This window comes from Solea solea, chromosome 18, assembly GCF_958295425.1.
Source record: "Solea solea chromosome 18, fSolSol10.1, whole genome shotgun sequence".
NCBI classification, from domain to species: domain Eukaryota; kingdom Metazoa; phylum Chordata; class Actinopteri; order Pleuronectiformes; family Soleidae; genus Solea; species Solea solea.
The window spans coordinates 24,424,925-24,446,710 of NC_081151.1; the positions used below are offsets into that span (position 1 = coordinate 24,424,925).

Below are 21,786 nucleotides of genomic sequence, written 5' to 3' on the forward strand. Positions count from 1 at the left end.
CGTGACATTCAGTGTCTTTGCTCAAGGACACATTGGCAAGTAGACCAGTGGAGCCGGGAATCAAACCCAGTTGAAAGTTGAAAGACTACACGCTCTACCACTGAGCTACTGTCGCCCGTTGCTTCCTGTTTGTCATTTCCTGTCAGTAGTTGTAACCCTTATGTAGCTTTACCCAGCAGGTGGTGGTCACGTGAGCGCAACGCGGGCGTGGTCACGAGAGCGTGACGCAGGTGGTCGGTGGCGTTTGTGACGCAGGTGCTCGGCTGTCTTACAGCAGTGGGAGATTCAAACATATATTTATTTATGTCGACATGTTCAGAAGTCAAAGTCTTGTAACGTAGAAACAGCTTCATGCCTGATTTAGTCCCACCAAACCACTTTGTGTAGTTAACGTTGTGTAGTTCATCTTTAACATGTGAGCTTTAAAAGGCCTTAAATAGTTAACATGACTCCTTTCATCTTCATCTTCATCTTCCTTGTTGCTGCTGGTGGATGCTGCTCTTCCTTTTCCCTTTCTTATTCTCTCCTCTTAAACAGAGAGAACAGACAGACAGACAGACAGACAGACAGACGACTTTATTGATCCCTTTGGGAGGTTCCCTCGGGGAAATTAACAGCTCCAACATCAACACACAGCACTGTTAAGATTAGAGTCACACTTTACAGGTGACTGGAAAGAGAAACACCCCAGGTACCAAACACCATAAAATATAGAATAGAATCAAATAAGCTAAAAATAAAGATAAAATAAAAATCTAAAAAAGTATAAAAATACAAACATAAGTGACCCATGCTATATATATATATATATGTATGTATGTATGTATGTATACATACATACATACATACAAACAACACATATACATATATATATATATACATATACATACACACATACATATATATATATACACATATATACTATATACATACATACATACATACATATACACACATATATACATATATGCACATACTTATACATACACACACATAGGTACACACACACCTATAGTTACCCCGTATTGCCCAGGGTTTTATTGCACATGTCTTTAAGGTTTTATTGCACATGTTATTATGTTGTTATTGTTGTGGTTATTGCACATTTCAGTGAGTTGTGATTATGGACAGTTGTTTGTTTTGTTTGCCCCCCCCCCCCCCAGTGAGGAGTTACAGTTTGATGGCCCGGGGGACAAACGAGTCCCCCAGCCTGTTGGTCCTGTACTTTGGGAGGAGCAGCCTGTTGCTGAGGCTTCTGTGGCTCCTCTGGCTGCTGATGACAGTGTGCAGAGGGTGGCTGGCATTGTCCAGGATGCTCAGCAGTTTGTCCACAGTTTTTCTCTCTGCCACTGTCACCAGAGGGTCCAGCCTCAGTATGAACAGAACAGTATGAAGAAAACTGCTTGGTTACGTTAAAACAAGACACAAGGCTACTTTTTCTGCAGCCAATTGGAACTTTTAAATGTTTATTAATTGGGGCAATATTATCACACACTTTTATAGATGATCATGTCAGCATGGGCCACATACACTGGTCCAGAGGGCAAAGGGCAGGTGCTATAGCAGTGTCACCTAGTGTCTACCTGTGCGCGCCGTGCGTGTGATGACTTGAGGAAAGAAAACGTGGTTGTGCTCATATACAGAGTCCTGTAGCGCCGACCACAGGTGAGACTGTATCAGGTTTGTTCAGCAGCAGTATGGTCCCTGAATCCGTGTCAGAGTGAGACCTCTGTGTTTTTATTCTCTCTGTGTCCTGACGTGGCGCCGGGTCGCCGCCATGTTGTTTTGCTACGTCGTCAGAGCAGCAGCAGCAGCAGCAGCAGCATCATCATCATCATCATCAGCAGCAGCAGCGGGTAAGATACACGCGCACACACACACACACACCTTAGTGACATGTCACCGGACTCTCTCCGCTCACCTGACTGTCACTCTTCCTCCTGTCACCTGTGTGACGTCATGACGGGGTACTAAAGTGATGAGTTCGCTGCTGTTAGCTGTAATGCTAACTGAACTCTGGGCAGAAAAAGTCTAATTTAGAGTCGAATTAAAACTCCTGAAACAATAACCTGCATCGTTATATGTGTCGTCACACATGAATCTGCTGACATCAGAGGCTTCGGCTCATTAGGACTGATGATTGAACTGATGTCATGATGATCAGCTGTGATTGAACATGTCACTGCTCCGTGTTTACGAGTGAAACTCCCATCTCTTTAATGGCTAAAAAGTCAATAGGGTTTGGTTGGAGCCTGGGTGTGGTGGTGCTTTCAAAACAACTCCAAACTGTTTCTGTAGTTTACTGTACTTTACATACAGACGGTACACAGTGTAAATGTAGAGGTACCCAATGTTAAATGTAGAGGTACACCATGTACATGTAAAGGTACACACAGTAAATGTAAAGGTACCCAATGTTAAATGTAGAGGTACACCATGTACATGTAAAGGTACCCAATGTTAAATGTAAAGTACACACAGTAAAAGTACATACTGTTACTTACTGTACAACTGTGTGACTCCGCCCCTTTCAGCTTTTCCCTGTTGGTGTGTCTGACCCTGTGCCCCTGAGTTGCCATGGCGACCTTTCCTGAGTACATCGCTCAGAATGAGGAGCGTGACGGCGTGCGCTTCAGCTGGAACGTTTGGCCGTCCAGTCGTCTGGAGGCTACGCGGATGGTGGTTCCCGTGGCGTCGTTGTTCACACCACTGAAGGAGCGACCGGATCTGCCGCCCATCCAGTACGAACCGGTTCTGTGCAGCCGCGCCACCTGCCGCGCCGTTCTCAACCCGCTCTGGTACTGATCACTTCTCATCACCTGTCTGTCTCACCTGTCTCACCTGTCTCACCTGTCTCTCTTTCTCTCAGTCAGGTGGACTACAGAGCTAAACTGTGGGCGTGTAACTTCTGTTACCAGAGAAACCAGGTAAACGCATGTCTTCTTCTACACATGAGGACCAACTCAGACTCTGGTCCTCCCAGAGGCAATATTCCTTAGTGTGTGTGTGTGTGTGTGTGTGTGTCTCAGTTTCCTCCGTCCTACGCTGGAATCTCTGAGGTAAACCAACCTGCTGAGCTGCTTCCTCAGTTCTCTACTATCGAGTATGTGGTCCAGGTGAGATAGACTTGTCTTCAGACATGTCTCAACACATCTCCTCAGACCATGTGACCCTCCTTGCTCTGTGTCCTCAGAGAGGTCCTCAGATGCCACTGGTCTTCCTGTATGTGGTGGACACCTGTATGGAGGATGAAGACCTGCAGGCATTGAAGGAGTCTCTGCAGATGTCTCTGTCTCTGTTGCCGCCCACTGCACTCGTCGGACTCATCACCTTCGGTCGCATGGTGCAGGTCCACGAGCTCGGCTGTGAGGGAATCTCCAAGAGCTACGTGTTCAGAGGAACCAAAGACCTGAATGCCAAACAGCTGCAGGTCAGTGACCAACCACTGACCAACCACTGACCAGTCATTGACTAACCACTGAACAACCACTGACCAACCACTGAACAACCACTGACCAACCACTGAACAACCACTGACCAACCACTGACCAGTCATTGACCAACCACTGACTGACCACTTACCAGTCATTGACCGACCACTGACCAGTCATTGACCAACCACTGAACAACCACTGACCAGTCATTGACCAACCACTGACCGTTCACTGACCAACCACTGACCAACCACTGACCAGTCATTGACCGACCACTGACCAGTCATTGACCAAGCACTGATCGGTCACTGACCAGCCACTGACCAGTCATTGACCAACCACTGACCGACCACTGACCAGTCATTGACCAGCCACTGACTAACCACTGTCACTGGTAGTTAATGGCACTAGCTGACACTTGTAGTTAATTACACTAGCTGACACTGTTGGTATGTAATGTTAATAACATGGTTGGTAGTTAACATGTTAACCAGATGTTGGCTACTTCAGTCAAGACTTCACTTGACACAGACAGATCATTCTGTCTGTCGACGGGAGAGGACGCTGGCGCGCGTTAGCTGCCGCTTCTCCATTCCATTGGAGGAAAAACTTCTGTCTGCATTTTTGAACATTTGAACAGCTCCTGTCAAAAGTGTTCTTACCTCGTGGTGGTTCTGCACGGATCCTGCCCTATCTGACAGTACCTTAGCCTGTCATCTGCTGTGGTGTTGCAGTGACTACCAACAGAGCTAGCTCCCGGGGGTCGCCAATGTGGCCCGACCTCGCTGTATTCTGCTCCAAGCAGCGGCCTACAGCTAGGTCACCGGCCGGTCCGCACTCCGGAGCAGCCAGTCAGTTATGCTGCTGCTGCTTGTCGTTGCCTGTCTGCTGACCATACTGTCAGTGTCATCTCACGCCACTATTCACCATCCAGCAATGGCACTCTGGTACACGTCCACGCAGCTCCTCAGCCTAAACCATCGTGCACCTCCCTCCTCGGACACTTTGACAACAGTGAAACAGCTCTGCCTCCTCCGACGTCGCCCATACATCCACCGTGGCTCACGTTGCAGATTCATCCTCCATTCCACCACCGAAAAACAGCATTCCCACACTCTGTTCCAACCGCAGCACGCATCACCCTGGACACCGGCACAACAACATCCGCATACGTCATCCGTGCAACTGTCACATGACTAATTTCAACCTCCTCCCTGTGTCAACTTCCGTCACAAGGACTTCACAACAAAAGCCTCTCAAGACAGCTCTACTCAACACCCGGTCAGTCAACAATAAAAGTCTCCTTCTGCACGAATTTATACTGGACAATGAATTAGATTTACTCTATTCTTACCGAAACCTGGCATAAACCATCAGATTACATCGCACTCAATCAAACAACACCATATGGATACCTTTATTTGGACAACCCCTGCCCTGACCGTAGGGGGGGGAGGCATCGCTGTCATCTACCACAACAGACTCAATCTCCGCCCCATCGCCATTCCACCCACATCATCATTTGAACACCTGGTTTTCCGACTTCCTGGTTCTCGGTCACTTCTCATTGCCATAATCTACTGTCCCCCCCCAAAACTGTTCATCATTTCTCTCAGACTTCACAGACTTCTATACCCAGCTCTCTTCCATCTCTCCATTTATTCTCCTCCTTGGTGATTTCAACATCCACATCAACACTCCGAGTTCAAAATTCACTGCAGACTTCCTGGACATATTAAATTGCCTTCACCTCACACGACATGTCAACTCACCCACACATTCCCATGGACATATCCTCAACCTCGTCTGCTCCTCAGCCCCACTCTCAGTCCACAACCTTACACTATCCGACCTCACAATATCGGACCACCGAGCCATCACCATGGACATTGTCACCCCCACTTCAACACCCAGTCAAACCCGGTCAATAACCTTTCGCAATCTCGAATCACTCAAGCCCTTCTCATTTTCATCCTCCATGTCTGAATCACTATCTCGCTCCTCCCTCTCCACAGATTCCACCACTACAGAACTCGTCAATCACTATAACCAGTACCTCTCCTGCCTTAACCAACTTGCTCCCCTCAAAACAAAAACAGTCTCCTTTTCTGCCTCTGCCCCATGGTTTACTCCTGATCTCCACCAACTCAAACGCAAACGACAGACAACTCGAACGACTCCATAACAAAACCGGTCTTACTGTCCACGCTGATGCATATAAACACTTCACCTCCACCTACATCACAGCTTTAAACACCGCCCGGTCAAACTACTTCTCCCAAATAATACACTCCAATGCATCAAACCCATGTACTGCTTACACCTAACTGTCTATTTCCCATTGTTTTATTTCAGTCCTGTCTTTTGTTTTGTTTTTGTTTTGTTTTGTGTTTGTACAGCGTCTTTGAGTGTCTAAAAAAGCACTATATAAATTTGATGTATTATTGTTATTGTTATTACTTGCAGGAGATGCTTGGTTTGACCAAACCTTCAGCCAATCAGGGACGAGGACCTCAAAGTGTCCAACAGCCTCTGTCCAATAGGTACACACCCCCCCACACACACACACACACACACACATACACGACATTGTTAATCAATGTTGTTGTTAACGCTGTTGTTCAGGTTCCTGCAGCCACTGCAGAAGATTGACATGAACCTGACTGAACTGTTGGGGGAGCTGCAGCGTGATCCGTGGCCTGTCACTCAGGGGAAGAGACCGCTGCGCTCTCTGGGCGTGGCCATGTCCATCGCTGTCGGCCTGCTGGAGGTGTGTGTGTCTGTGTGTGTGAGTGTGTGAGGAGCCACAGCATGATCACATAACCTTTCTTTTAAATGAATTTATTGAAGAGTGAATTTTTTTACAGTGCACGTTTGCGAACACGGGCGCTCGGATCATGGCGTTCCTCGGCGGCCCGGCGACGCAGGGTCCTGGGATGGTGGTGGGAGATGAGTTGAAGACGCCCATCAGGTCATGGCATGACATTGAGAAGGACAACGCCAAGTTCATGAAGAAAGCCACCAAGGTGACATCACTTCCTGTCTGTACTGAATGACACTTTGTCATGTGACTTGTCCTGAGTGAGCTTGTGTCTCGGCAGCAGGGGGCGCTCATAGCACACTCAGCTCTGACTGTACACCAGTACCTTAAAACAACATTATTATTAGTTTAGTTTATGTGTCATGGTCACATGACTGAGCCTGTGTGTGTGTGTGTGTGTGTGTGTGTGCTGCAGCATTACGAGTCTCTTGCTAACAGAGCGTCCAGTAACGGTCACGTCATCGACTTATACGCCTGCGCTCTGGATCAGACGGGTCTGCTGGAGATGAAGTGCTGCGCTAACTACACTGGGTACACACACACACACACACACTTCATGTCTCTGATCATTTTTTCACACTCTCCCATGCTGATGACCTCACTCGTCAGTCGTAACACTCTCTCTCTCTCTGCCTCTGCCTCTGCATGACGACGATGTCGACGATGTGACTCTGATCACGTGACCTCGACTACGACGACGACGACGTGACTCTGATCACATGACCTCGACTACGACGACATGACTCTCATCACATGACCTCGACTACGACGACGTGACTCTGATCACATGACCCTGACTACGACGATATGACTCTGATCACATGACCTCCACTACGACATAACTCTGATCACATGTCCTCGACTACGATGACGACATGACTCATATCACATGACCTCGACTACGACGACGACATGACTCTGATCACATGACCTCGACTATGGCGACAACGTGACTCTGATTACGTGACCTTGACGACAACGACGTGACTCTGATCACGTGACCTCAACTACACCGACGTGACTCTGATCATGTGACCTCAGTACTCTGATCACATGACCTCGACGACGACGACAATGACGTGACTCTGATCATGTGACCTCAACGACAAAGACGTGACTCTGATCACGTGACCTCAGTACTCTGATCACGTGACCTCGACTAAGACGATGACAACGTGACTCTGAACACGTGACCTCAGTACTCCGGTCAGAGGCAACAATGACGTGACTCTGATCACGTGACCTCGATGACAAAGACGTGACTCTGATCATGTGACCTTAGTACTCTGATCACGTGACCTCGACTAAGACGACGACAACGTGACTCTGATCACGTGACCTTGACTATGAGGACGATGACATGACTCTGATCAAGTGACCTCAGTACTCTGATCACGTGACCTCGACTACGACGTGACTCTGATCACGTGACCTCGACTACGACGACAATGACGTGACTCTGATTATGTGACCTCGACTACGACATGACTCTGATCACATGACCTCGGCTACGACGTGACTCTGATCACGTGACCTTTACTACGACGTGACTGATCACGTGACCTCAGTACTCTGATCACGTGACCTCGACTACGACGATGACAACGTGACTCTGAACACGTGACCTCAGTACTCTGGTCAGAGGCAACAATGACGTGACTCTGATCACGTGACCTTGACGACAAAGACGTGACTCTGATCATGTGACCTTAGTACTCTGATCACGTGACCTTGACTAAGACGACGACAACGTGACTCTGATCACGTGACCTCGACTAAGACGACGACAACGTGACTCTGATCACGTGACCTCGACTACGACGACAATGACGTGACTCTGATCACGTGACCTCCACTACGACGACAATGACGTGCACTTATGACGAGCACTTTAGAGTTTGTCTTACTTGAAGCACTTACTTCTCACTCTTGTTTGTACACAAATGTTGAAATGCACTTATTCTAAGCATGTCTGCTGAATGACATGTGATGTAACGTATATACATGTGTGTGTATGTGCTGTGCACACACAGGGGCTACGTGGTGATGGCGGACTCGTTCAACACGTCTCTGTTCAAACAAACCTTCCAGAGAGTTTTCAACAAAGACGTCCAGGGATCCTTTAAAATGGCATTTGCCGCCACGCTGGAGGTCAAGGTGTGTATATGTGACCGCTGACATCACAGTGGCCACACCCCCTCAGTCAGGTGACCAGACAGCTGTGTTGTGTTTCAGACGTCCAGAGAAATCAAAGTGTCTGGAGCCATCGGACCGTGTGTGTCTCTGAACGCTAAAGGGCCGTGTGTGTCTGAAAACGTAAGTCACCACACACACACACACACACACACACACACACACACACAGCTGACCTCTGACTTTTCAGTGCAGTGACCTCATCATTATGGTTCAAACGTGTGTTGTGCTGTGACAGGAGATCGGGACTGGAGGAACGTGTCAGTGGAAGATCTGTGCTTTAGATCCCAGCTCCACGCTGGCGCTCTACTTCGAGGTCGTCAACCAGGTACACGTCTGACCTTTGACCCTGACCACCATCCTGTGTGTGTGTGTGTACATGTACAGTATATACTGTGTGTGTGTGTGTGTATATATTACATTACATTACATGTCATTTAGCAGATGCTTTTATCCAAAGCGACTTACAATAAGTGCATTAAACATTTGGGTAAAAACAAGAGCTAGAAGTAAGTAAGAGCTTCAAGTAAGACAAACTATGAAGTGCTAGTCATAAGTGCGATGTATAAGCAAGTTTTTTTTTGTTTTTGTTTTTTTTGTCGTCGTCGTCTTAGTCAAGGTAGAGTCGGAAGAAATGTGTTTTTAGTCGGTGGCGGAAGAATGTGGAGGCTTTCTGCTGTCCGGATGTCGATGGGGAGCTTGTTCCACCATTTGGGAGCTAGGACAGTGAACAGTCTAGAGTTATATACTGTCTGTGTGTGTGTGTGTAAATACTGTCTGTGTGTGTTTTGTATGTACTGTGTGTGTGTGTGTGTGTGTGTGTGTGTGTATATACTGTGTGCGTCACGGTGCCGCTGGTGTTGTTGTTGGTCGTGTTGATGATGATGATGTCGTCGTTGTGCTCATGCGATTCGTCGGGTGCAGGTGGAGGGTGGAGCTTTGTGGGTGGGGCTCCAGAGGTGTGTCAGAGCAGCAACACCTGTGGATGAATACGCCCACACTGCGATGCACCGCCCCCCGGTACCTGCTGGAGGACGGATGGACACGGGTTCAGCTATGCTATCCAAGCTAACAGTGTTTTAACGGAACGTCGAGCAGTAAGAGAGGGCGTGGCCTCAGTGACTTACGTCTGCGTCATGCAGGTGATCCACGAGTTGAGGGCGGAGCTGGTCAGAACCAACCAGACTGACAGGGCACAGGTCAGGGGCGGAGTCTGTTGACCACTGAGTGTCTCATACAAACACACACAGATGAAGGGTGTCCAGCAGAGCAGAAGACAAGCTGAGGACACACACACGCACACACACAAAGACACACACGCACACAGAGTCAACACTGTCGCCATGGCAACACAACAGGAGAGGAGAACCTCAGGACTCTGATCACGTGACCTCAGTATGAATGAATGAAGAGCTTTATTGTCGCTGATACAGAAGTACAGCGAAATTTTAACCCACAACTCGTCCGTACATACAATACAGAGACAGACCCGACAAGATGACTGGTGCTAATATAAGAGGGGTGAGAAAAGGGAAGAGACAGAGGGAGGGAGGAGGAAAAAAGAGCAGCTCCCATGCTATGCTCCTGTGGGGGAGTACAGCGTGGGAATGGAAAAAAACCTCAGCAACATAGGCACACATAATACACTTTACTATTGAGAACTCGAGACAACTTGCACCGGGGAGGGGGAAGGGGAGTGGAGGTGTACCAGTGCAGGCAGGCAGCTACAGCTGCGGACCCCGCCCACCGTGCTGGTGGGTGAAAAGTGGCCATGGCGTGGGATGGGGGTACAGGGATGTGTAGTATATGCCCTCGCTCACTGACTCTGTCGCTGAGACCCTCATCCATTCCTTCATTACATCACGTCAGGACTACTGTAATGCCGTCCTGTTTGGGGTCCCGATAGAAAACCCTGGATAGGCTCCAACATGTCCAGAACTCTGCTGCTAAGGTTCTCATTCGGACCAAACCTTGGTAACACATCACCCCCACACTGAAACAACTGCACTGGCTCCCCGTTAAGTTCCGGATCACCTTCAAGCTTCTCCTCCTTTGCTACAAGTCTCTTCATTCTCTCGCTCCACACTATCTCTCCGACCTCCTCCATGTACACCGTCCCTCCCGGAACCTGCGGTCTGCTGACCTAGGTCTCCTCTCCATTCCTCGCACCTGCAGGCAAAGCTTTGGCAACAGGGCTTTCAGTGTCACGGCTCCAACCCTCTGGAACTTACTCCCTCTGGCTGTTCGCCAGGCACCAACTCTGGAGTCTTTTAAATCTCTGAAGAAGCGACATTTGTTCCATCAAGCTTTTGCCACCTGACTGTTTGTTTTCTACTTTGTTCTCAATTGTACAGCGACCTTGGGTTTCGTGAAAGGCGCTCTATAAATCTAAGTTATCATTATTATTATTATTATTATTATTATTATTATGTGCATGTGTGTGTTTGTGTCCATGAGTGCGTGTGTGTGTATAAGCCTGGAGACTTCGCTTTGCCTAGCTCACCATCAGTGTCTCAGTTTGCGGAATGCCATTGCGATAACATAGCAGGTTGCCATGGAGACGTCCTTGATCGGGTCCCAGACAGAGTCAACAATCACCAGGTGTCCGTGAAGGAAGGGAGGTCGGAATACAGAACATCTCACTGCAGCGATCACCTGGGGGAGTTGTTCCAGCAACGGCCTTGTCCGTGACCGGTGCCGCGTGGTCAAAGTCGAAAGCCTCTCCCAGATGTTATCCATAGTAACCACAGTCTGACTGCTGACAGCTCTACCTGCTGTCAATCATATCAGGCAGCTATATCGGGCAGCTTCGTGGGGCTTTTGACTGCTGTCACCGTCACCTCAGAGCCATGCCATCAGCAGATAGTCTGTTATCATGGTTCCGAATGAGTAGACTTCTTGGACATCCTCCACGGAAAGAATCGCCAGGCACACGACCCTCCACTCCTCCCAGGAGTCCCTCATGTACCCAGCGGCAAACGTTCCGTCAGGGCATTGGGGTTCCCCCGAATCCAAACTTCTCGTCGAGAACATTTTTTCAGTTACGCTGAGAGACCAGTCGACTAATTCCATGATTAAAGTTTAAGAGAGCACTGCGGAGGGAGGCTCCCAAAGTTAAAACAAGACAGGGTGAGACGAGAGACGAGGGAGAGAGGAAAAGATGTATCTGCCTGCGTTGAGGAGCAGAAAAGAAAGTCTGATTGCGCGACCTCAGGACTCTGATCACGCGATCAATGAACTTGCGATCAATGAACTCAATCAATGATCAATGAACTCAATAATTTTGCCAGCCTCAATATATTGCCATGTGCATGCATGTTCGTTTTCCTCGTCTCACGCCTCCAAGCAAGCTAGATGACAAGAGGGTTCACTCTGTGCTCGGTCTCAGCACCTGGGCGCTTTTGTTCCAGAGCGTAATGAACTGAGTGAAACCTCTTGTCAGTCATCCAGTCTCTTTGTCTCTGTGAGGGGAGGCTGGGCCACTAGCATTGGCTAACCACACACAGTGCAGCAAGTGAGCCTTGTGCGGAGCAAGGAAGAAAGATGATTGCACAGCCAAATGCCACAGTCCCGGTGTGGGAATATTTCGGCTTCAAACCGAATGAGCAATGTGAGCCCATCACCACGGACGAGCCAGTATGCCGAATTTGTTCTAAAGTGGTGGCAACAAAAAAAGACAACACAACAAACTTGCATGCCCACCTGAGGCATAACCACCTGACCCAGTTTTCCCAGCTGGGGAAAAAACTGCACCTCGAGATGCAGAGCCTATGTCCCGACAGTCAACGCTCACTGAGGCGTTTGGTCGGCAAAGTAAATATAAACGGAACAGCGCTCACAGAAAGTGTAGTTTGCTACATCGCAAAAGAAACGCTGCCCATTAATACAGTTGAAAAGCCAGCATTTAGAGAAATGCTGCAAACGTTTGACGGACAGTACGAATTGCCTGCAAGAAAATACGTGTCACAAACGGCAATTCCAGAACTCCGAGACCTGAGTGCAATTTTTTGCTAACAGACTGAGAGTCCTTTACTGTTTTTTGTTTGTTTTATTTATTTAAACGTAAATTACAATGGTAAAAAACACTGAGGAATAAAAGTTTATTGTATTTGAAAGGGTGTGCATTATGATGATATATTATCATGTTGACAATAATATCGTTTATCGGCAATAATCTGTGGGCCAGTATATCGTCCAGTAAATTTTGTTATCGTCCCAGGCCTACGCACGACCTCAGGACTCAGGATGTGAAAGGTGCTGGTGTCAGTGAGCGTGAACTCACCTGAGGTGGCGACCATGACCACAGAGCTCCTCAGGTAAACGTTGGCGGGGACGTAGAAGCAGTGCAGCTCGTTGCACACGAACGTTCCCCTGCGCGCCTGTTTCCTCGCCGCGTACACCATGTATCCGTACAGAGAACAAGTGGTGACGATCGGCGCCACGATCCCCAATGACATCCACAGTAACACGAATACGCAGTTCTCCGGCCCGAAGCTCGGGCAGCACAGGTAACGCCGCTCGCTGTAGTCGTAGCTGCCGAAGCCCACCAGGGGCAGCGCTGCGTTCAGCACGCAGAAGAGCCAGACCGCCAGCAGGACTGCCCGACTCCGCCCCCTCGTCCAGATGCGACGGTAGCTGAGGGCGAAACAGATCTCAGTGAACTTGTCCACGGTGGCCCAGGTGAGCGAGTGAATGGACGAGGTGAGCAGCAGCAGGAAGAGGAAGCCGCTGCCCTGACAGAAGACGCCGGCGCCGGCATAACCGGACGGCCGCGTCAGGCTGGTGTGGGCGGCGAGCGGGAGGGCAGAGAGTCCGAGGGCGAGGTCGCTGACGCTGAAGCTCACGACGAGACCCGTGGTTTCAGAGCGCAGCTCCTTGTTGAGCAGAAGCACCGCCAGCAGGAGGAGGTTCCCGCACACGCACGCCACGCTGGACACGAGCATCAGAGCGCCGTACACTGTCCTCAGAGCAGCCACCATCTTTACCACCTCAAACTGTTTCCATGGCAACAGTCTGTCATCTCATCTCACTTAATCCTGTCACTACTCCACTTTCTTCCTCTGCCTGTGTCAGGGCAGAGCCTGGATACTGAAAATGTCTGTGGAACTTGTGATAGTCCTGTCCAGTCCACTTTAGTCCAGTTTGAAGCTGTTAAACAATCAGATTATCAATCACTGATCACTTTGATCTTTACAGAGAGACAGAGAAGGACAGACTGAGAGTGTGTGTGTGTGTGTGTGTGTGTGTGTCTGTCTCCAGAGAGGATGTTGCCGTGGTGCACCTGTCCGTCACCTGCTGAGATGATTGAGAACACATACACACAAACACACAGTAATGTCAACAGTTCTGTACATCCAATATCCTGTGTGTGTGTGTGTGTGTGTGTCATCAGCCCACAGAGAGCTGAGGTGTGAAGCAGCCAATCAGAGCGCAGCACTGACACACACACACACACACATTCTCACTGTATTGTGTAGAGTGTCCACCAGAGGGCGCCTCGATCACCAAAATGATTCCTAACTTTAGTAAACGACGTTTTCTTCTTCTGAAATGAACTGATCACTGATCAGGTTATTGATGAGTTATTGATGGATTATTGATGAGTTATTGATCAGGTTATTGACCTGGGTTGTTGATCAGGTTATTGATGAGTTATTGATTTGGTTATTGGTGAGTTATTGATGGATTATTGATCAGGTTATTGATCAGGTTATTGACCTGGGTGTGGTGTGTGTTGCAGCACAATGCTCCAATCCCTCAGGGTGGTCGTGGAGCGATCCAGTTCGTGACTCAGTACCAGCACTCGTCAGGACAGAAGCGGATCAGAGTGACCACCACGGCCAGGAAGTAAGACTGCAAGCCCCGCCCACTTGGTTGAGGTGTGCACTGTCTGTGTGAGGCTGCGTTTAAAACTGGTCTCTTTCTCGACTCCTCCCCCTCAGCTGGGCAGACGCTCAGACTCAGATCCAGAACATCGCGGCGTCCTTTGACCAGGAGGCGGCAGCCATCTTGATGGCGAGGCTGGCGGTTTACCGCGCCGAGACCGAGGAGGGGCCGGACGTCCTGAGGTGGTTGGACAGACAGCTGATCAGACTGGTACGACTGAGAGAGTGAAAACACGGAGCTGGACTATGCTGTCAGACTCTGACCTTGTGTTTTTGTTTTCCAGTGTCAGAAGTTTGGAGATTACCACAAAGACGATCCAAACTCCTTCAGGTTCTCAGAGACCTTCTCTCTCTACCCTCAGGTGATCCACGTCCCATAATGCTCTGCTGTGATGAGTGGCTCCACTTCCTGTCTGACTTCCTGTTTGTTTGTTGTAGTTCATGTTCCACCTGCGACGCTCGCCGTTCCTGCAGGTTTTCAACAACAGTCCTGACGAGAGCTCGTATTACAGACACCAGTTCAACCGTCAGGACCTGACGCAGGCGCTCATCATGGTGCAGCCGCTGCTCTACGCCTACTCCTTCAACGGCCCGCCAGAGGTACGCCCACGCGCCGTTGGGGCGGGGTAAGCACCTGTTGGCACAGGTTGACCATTATTGATGTCTGTGTGTGTGTTTGTGTGTGTGTGTGTGTGTGTGTGTGTTCCAGCCTGTCCTGTTGGACAGCAGCAGCATTCTTCCAGACAGAATCCTCCTGATGGACACGTTCTTCCAGATCCTCATCTACCATGGAGAGGTACACACACACTCATGAACACGTGTGTGTGTGTGTGTGTGTGTGTGTGTGTGTTCATGTGTGTGTTCATGTGTGTGTTCATGTGTGTGTGCAGACGGTGGCTCAGTGGAGAAAGGCTGGTTACCAGGAAATGTCTGAGTATGAAAACTTCAAACACCTTCTTCAGGCTCCAGTAGATGACGCTCAGGAGCTGCTGCACACACGTTTCCCTATGCCACGCTACATCGACACAGAGCACGGAGGCAGCCAGGTGACACGCGCACACGCACACACACGCACACACACGCACACACACGCGCACACGCACACACACTACATCGACACAGAGGACGGAGGCAGCCAGGTGACACACATACACTCATGTAAACCATAATCACTTAATGTGTGTGTGCGTGTTCTCTCTCAGGCTCGGTTCCTGCTCTCTAAAGTGAATCCGTCTCAGACTCATAACAACATGTTCTCCTGGGGTCAGGTGAGAGCATCACCTACAAACATGACCTGTGACCTTTGACCTGTCATGTGCTAACTGTGTGTGTGTGTGTGTCTGTGTCCAGGAGTCTGGAGCTCCGATCCTCACCGATGACGTCAGTCTCCAGGTTTTCATGGATCACCTGAAGAAACTGGCTGTGTCCAGCGCTGCGTGACCTCTGACCTGATGACATGACCTCTGACCTTTGACCTGTCTACATTATGTTTACCGTGTTGCATTTGCTGCCTGAGTTACTGACTCCGCCCCTTGCTCTCTGTCTCTTAGTAACACTTGTGTGTGAGCATGATCAGGAAGTGACGTCACATGTTCCTGCTCATGACTCCGCAGACAACACTAAAGTTTTTTTTCTGGTTTCTAATAAAAGTCTCATAAAAACAGAGAAACTGTTTTTTTTATATCATTTATCACCTGCTGCTTCAATCTGTGTCAACATGACAACGTCAGTCACAGTTTCTCTCTTTTGGCTCCGCCCACCATGCCCTTTGGCTTCCTGTCATTCTTGTTCACTTCCTCCAGGAAGCATCTGCGTCGCCGTGACAACTGTTCTTTCGTTGTGGGTGTGTGCCTCGTCTCTCCTCCAGGACTTCTTAAGGACAGAAGAACAAGATCAAACAGTTTTGTCCTCGCCAAGGACCGTCTGGACGTCTCTGAACGTCTCTGAGAGTCTCTGGACGTGGACGTCTCTGAGAGTCTCTGAACGTGGACGTCTCTGAGAGTCTCTGGATGTGGACGTCTCTGAGAGTCTTTGGATGTCTTTGGACGTCTCTGAGAGTCTCTGGACGTCTCTGAGAGTCTCTGGACGTCTCTGAACGTCTCTGAATGTGGACGTCTCTGAGAGTCTCTGAACGTCTCTGAATGTGGATGTCTCTGAGAGTTTCTGGACGTCTCTGAGAGTCTCTGGACGTCTCTGAACTTAGACGTCTCTGAACGTCTCTGAACGTGGACGTCTCTGAGAGTCTCTGAACGTCTCTGAGAGTCTCTGGATGTCTGTGAGAGTCTGGACGTATCTGAATGTGGACATATCTGAGAGTCTGGACGTCTCTGAGCGTCTCTGAATGTGGACGTCTCTGAGAGTCTCTGGACATCTCTGAGAGTCTCTGGATGTCTCTGAACGTGGACGTCTCTGTTCATTTGAAAAACAGATTTGACTCGAGTCCAGAGTGCGGCCCTGATTCTGTCAAGGAAATGAGGTCATTGTATCAAGACTCAGCACACTTCCTGTCGAGGGGGTGAGGGGGTGTGGCCGACTGTCCCTCAGTCAGCTCAGAGGAGAAGAACGATCACAGGACGGAGGGAAGAGGAAGGATTCAGTCGAAGGTAAGAACAAGCTTCCTTGTCTCCTTCTCTTTAGGATGCTTCCTTTTCCACATGTAAATTCAGATTAAAGGGACAGTTCATGTTTGAATAAAAACACATGAACTGTTCACTCACTCTCTTGCTCACTCTCGTTCACTCACTTGTTTATTCACTCGCTCTCACTCACTCGTTCACTCACTCAATCGTTCACTCACTTGTTACTTGTTACTTATTCACTCGCTCTCACTCACTCGTTCACTCACTAACTCAATGTTCACTCACTTGTTCACTCGCTCACTCATTCACTCAATCACTCACTCGCTCATTCACTCACTCGTTCACTTGCTCGCTCGTTCACTATCACTCACTCACCCACTCGTTAACTTATTCACTCACTCACTGACATGGTCAGAGTTAGACGGAGGCTGTGATTGACAGTCAGTTAGGCTCCTCCCACATTCTTCCATAAATCGTTATTCACGTTTTCGAAAGGTTCTTCTAATGAATGATCACATGAATGAAGACTTTCATCTCACCTAACCCTAATCCCAAACTCCGCCTCTTTTTCACGTTCTCTTTAGACTCTGTGACATCATCAGTGTGGTCGGAGTCAGGAAAGATGGCGTCGTGGCTCAGAGTTGTGCTGGTCTGCGTGGGTTTGGTCGCCTGTGCCGAGACGTCCCCGCCGTCCTATGCCGTCCACCGTGCCGCGCTCAGCTTTGACCAGGCCGTGGACAGGTGTTCTCCCGGCGTCCTCGCCAGCCTCACCACGGAGCACGAGGTCGACGACGTCCTGCGACACATCGCAGAGTCGTTGCCACCTCAGAGCGAATTCACCTTCTGGGTTGGACTGAAAAAAGCCAAGAACAGGTGTGTGGTCTCCACACTGCCCCTCAGAGGCTTTCAGTGGACGAAGGATGGCAGCGAGGACTCTCAGGTGAGCCGCTGGGCCAAAGAACCTGAGTCTACTTGCACCACGGTCCTCTATGCGGCGCTGCAGGGACTCAGTGATGGGTCAAGCGTGACCAGGTGGGGTCTGATCTCGGAGATCACCTACAGAAAACTTCATCCCTTCATCTGTAGACTCAGAGACAGTGAGTCTACAAGTAGCATCACCTTTACACCTGATCCACCGCTACCTGAACCATCTAAACCTGATCCACCGCAACCAGATCCATCTAAACCTGATCTACCGCAACCAGACCCATCTAAACCTGATCCACCACAACCAGAACCATCTAAATCTGCTACACTTGAACCTGAACTTCCCGACTCCAGGACTGAACTGCAGGCACCTGATCCTGGACCAACTTCTGGACCTGGCTCTCCATCTGTTTTTGGATCTGATCCTAAACTTGGCTCTGGTCCCAGCATGTGGTCCGAGATGTGTCAGAACCCCCTGGTGGACGGAGCGCGCTCCCTCAGTCAGGACCCGGACAACAGCAGCAGGATATTGGTCGAGTGCTGGTCCAAGGTTCAGCTGGAGCTTTACTGCCGCGGTCGCCCCGCACTGTGGCGTCTCCTCGACGACGCTCCCGCCGACCTCACCGCCATTTGCCAGCCGTGCCCTGACGGTTTCCACAAAGACGCTTCTGGAATTTGTATGGACGTGGACGAGTGCAGTGGTGCCCCCTGTAGACACACCTGCCTGAACACCGAGGGTTCATACAGGTGCGTCTGCGCCGACGAGGACGGGCGGCGCCACGACGAGGGCTCGTCAGCGTGCGTGGATATGGTGACCGTGGAGGAGGGCGGGTCGCTGTCGGGAATCCTGATCCCGGTTCTGGCGGCTGTGGCGGTTCTGCTGGTTCTGGTGGTCGTCGCTGCGGTGACGGTGAAGTGCTGCCTGATGTGAGCAAAAAAACACGACATAGAGACGTCGGAGAAGATGCCGATGAAAAATCGAGACGGTCAGGATTCATTTGCAGCGACCAATGAGAAGAGAGACATGTGAGCTGTGAAGAGAGACATGTGAGCTGTGAAGAGAGACGTGAGCTGAGAAGAGAGACACGTGAGCTGTGAAGAAAGACATGTGAGCTGAGAAGAGAGACACGTGAGCTGTGAAGAGAGACACGTGAGCTGTGAAGAGAGACATGTGAGCTGTGATTGGTCCAGAAGAAAACTTTACGTTCACTTTAATCAAAATGTTCAACACTAAATCATTAAAGGGTCTGTATGTGTTTTTAAACTCTGGTTGTCTGTGCTGTGAGCGCCCCCTGCTGCTGAGAACCAGTCTACGTCACATGACCGCGTCTTTATCTACGTCACATGATCGCGTCTTTATCTACGTCACATGATCGCGTCTTTATCTGCGTCAGATGACCGTGTCTTTATGTAGGTCACATGACCGTGTCTTTATGTAGGTCACATGACCGCGTCTTTATGTAGGTCACATGACCGTGTCTTTATCTACGTCACTTTATCTACGTCACATGACTGTGTCTTTATCTGTGTCACATGACCGCGTCTTTATCTGCATCACATGACCGCGTCTTTATCTGCGTCACATGACCGTGTCTTTATCTGCGTCAGATGACCGCGTCTTTATCTACGTCACATGACCGCGTCTTTATCTGCGTCACATGACCGTGTCTTCATCTGCGTCAGATGACCGCGTCTTTATGTAGGTCACATGACCGCGTCTTTATCTGTGTCACATGACCGCGTCTTTATCTAGGTCACATGACTGCGTCTTTATCTAGGTCACATGACCGCGTCTTTATCTAGGTCACATGACCGCGTCTTTATCTAGGTCACATGACCGCGTCTTTATCTACGTCACATGACCGCGTCTTTATCTACGTCACATGACCGCGTCTTTATCTGCATCACATGACTGTGTCTTTATCTAGGTCACATGACCGCGTCTTTATCTAGGTCACATGACCGCGTCTTTATCTAGGTCACATGACTGCGTCTTTATCCAGGTCACATGACCGTGTCTTCATCTGCGTCACATGACCGCGTCTTTATCTGCGTCACATGACCGCGTCTTTATCTGCGTCACATGACCGCGTCTTTATCTAGGTCACATGACCGCGTCTTTATCTAGGTCACATGACTGCGTCTTTATCCAGGTCACATGACCGTGTCTTCATCTGCGTCACATGACCGCGTCTTTATCTGCGTCACATGACCGCGTCTTTATCTGCGTCACATGACCGCGTCTTTATCTAGGTCACATGACCGCGTCTTTATCTGCGTCACATGATCGTGTCTTTATCTCACTGTTAGACTTTGGACACAGACAGACAGACAGAGACACACACACACACACACACACACACACACACTCACACACTTGTTGCTGCCTACATCACTGTCAAATGTCTGATTTTGTAAAATTCTGCATTTAAAATATTTCATTTAGACTGAACTCAGTGACACAAAGTGACCACACGAGGCAGAAGAGGAGCAGCAGCTCCTGTGTGTGTGTGTGTGTGTGTGATGTTAAAATCAGTGTTTTTCTCTCTGAGGTTTGGTGTGTGAGTTATTAACACACATGAATATTAACATGTTAAAGCTGAAAATAAAACGTCTGTAAAAGTATTTTTCATTTAAACTTTGGTGTGTGTGTGTGTCTGTGTATTTGTGTGACTCTGTGTGTGTATGAGTGTGTCTGTCTCTGTGTATTTGTGTGACTGTGTGTGTGTGTCTGTCTCTGTGTATTTGTGTGACTCTGTGTGTGTGTGTGTCTGTGTATTTGTGTGACTGTGTGTGTGTGTCTGTCTCTGTGTATTTGTGTGACTCTGTGTGTGTGTGTTTGTCTCTGTGTATATGTATGACTGTGTGTGTCTGTCTCTGTATTTGTGTGACTGTGTGTGTGTGTGTGTGTGTCTGTGTATTTGTGTGACTGTGTGTGTGTGTCTGTCTCTGTGTATTTGTTTAACTCTGTGTGTGTGTCTGTCTCTGTGTATTTGTGTGACTGTGTGTGTGTCTCTGTGTATTTGTTTGACTGTGTGTCTGAGTCTGTGTATTTGTGTGACTGTGTGTGTCTGTCTCTGTGTATTTGTGGGACTGTGTGTCTGCCTCTGTGTATCTGTGCGACTGTGTGTGTGTGTGTCTGAGTCTGTGTATTTGTGTGACTGTGTGTGTCTGTCTCTGTGTATTTGTGTGACTGTGTGTGTCTATCTCTGTGTATTTGTGGGACTGTGTGTCTGCCTCTGTGTATTTGTGGGACTGTGTGTCTGCCTCTGTGTATTTGTGTGACTGTGTGTGTGTCTGAGTCTGTGTATTTGTGTGACTGTGTGTGTGTGACTGTGTGTGTGTGTGTGTGTCTGTCTCTGTGTATTTGTGTGACTGTGTGTGTGTCTCTGCGTATTTGTGTGACTGTGTGTGTGTGTGTGTCTGTCTCTGTGTATTTGTGTGACTCTGTGTGTGTGTGTCTCTGTGTATTTGTGTGACTATGTGTGTGTCTGTCTCTGTGTATTTGTGACTGTGTGTGTGTGTCTCTGTGTATTTGTGTGACTCTGTGTGTGTGTGTGTCTGCCTGTCTCTGTGTATTTGTGTGACTCTGTGTGTGTGTCTGTCTATGTGTATGTGTGTGACTGTGTGTGTGTGTCTGTTTATTTGTGTGACTCTGTGTGTGTGTCTGTCTCTGTGTATTTGTGTGACTGTGTGTGTATTTGTGTAACTGTGTATGTGTGTCTGTCTCTGTGTATTTGTGTGACTCTGTGTGTGTCTCTGTGTATTTGTTTGACTGTGTGTCTGAGTCTGTGTATTTGTGTGACTGTGTGTGCGTCTGTCTGTGTATTTGTGGGACTGTGTGTCTGCCTCTGTGTATCTGTGCGACTGTGTGTGTGTGTGTGTCTGAGTCTGTGTATTTGTGTGACTGTGTGTGTCTGTCTCTGTGTATTTGTGTGACTGTGTGT

At 49.0% G+C, this 21,786-nt stretch overlaps 3 protein-coding genes across 3 annotated transcripts; 2 read left to right on the forward strand and 1 right to left on the reverse strand.

Annotated features, from left to right (window-relative positions):
- The first annotated feature begins 1,763 nt into the window (after nucleotides 1–1,763).
- Nucleotides 1,764–16,013, forward strand: sec23a (Sec23 homolog A, coat complex II component). The gene is made up of 20 exons (XM_058615371.1): nucleotides 1,764–1,856; nucleotides 2,535–2,798; nucleotides 2,870–2,927; nucleotides 3,030–3,116; nucleotides 3,194–3,430; nucleotides 5,901–5,977; nucleotides 6,060–6,204; nucleotides 6,302–6,460; nucleotides 6,671–6,786; nucleotides 8,289–8,412; nucleotides 8,491–8,571; nucleotides 8,687–8,776; nucleotides 14,189–14,295; nucleotides 14,391–14,544; nucleotides 14,618–14,695; nucleotides 14,772–14,933; nucleotides 15,043–15,129; nucleotides 15,224–15,379; nucleotides 15,536–15,601; nucleotides 15,684–16,013. The coding sequence occupies exons 2-20, from the start codon at nucleotides 2,578–2,580 to the stop codon at nucleotides 15,771–15,773; spliced, it is 2,295 nt and encodes a 764-aa protein (XP_058471354.1). The 5' UTR covers nucleotides 1,764–1,856; nucleotides 2,535–2,577; the 3' UTR covers nucleotides 15,774–16,013.
- On the reverse strand, nucleotides 9,464–13,478 carry LOC131444752 (melatonin receptor type 1B). The gene is made up of 2 exons (XM_058615373.1): nucleotides 12,731–13,478; nucleotides 9,464–9,729 (listed from the first exon to the last, which is right to left on the reverse strand). The coding sequence occupies exons 1-2, from the start codon at nucleotides 13,425–13,427 to the stop codon at nucleotides 9,572–9,574; spliced, it is 855 nt and encodes a 284-aa protein (XP_058471356.1). The 5' UTR covers nucleotides 13,428–13,478; the 3' UTR covers nucleotides 9,464–9,571.
- Nucleotides 16,014–16,693: 680 nt separating the features above from the next.
- On the forward strand, nucleotides 16,694–20,477 carry clec14a (C-type lectin domain containing 14A). The gene is made up of 2 exons (XM_058615372.1): nucleotides 16,694–16,936; nucleotides 17,497–20,477. Exon 2 carries the CDS (start codon nucleotides 17,535–17,537, stop codon nucleotides 18,768–18,770), a length of 1,236 nt encoding a protein of 411 aa, XP_058471355.1. The 5' UTR covers nucleotides 16,694–16,936; nucleotides 17,497–17,534; the 3' UTR covers nucleotides 18,771–20,477.
- Nucleotides 20,478–21,786: the final 1,309 nt, after the last annotated feature.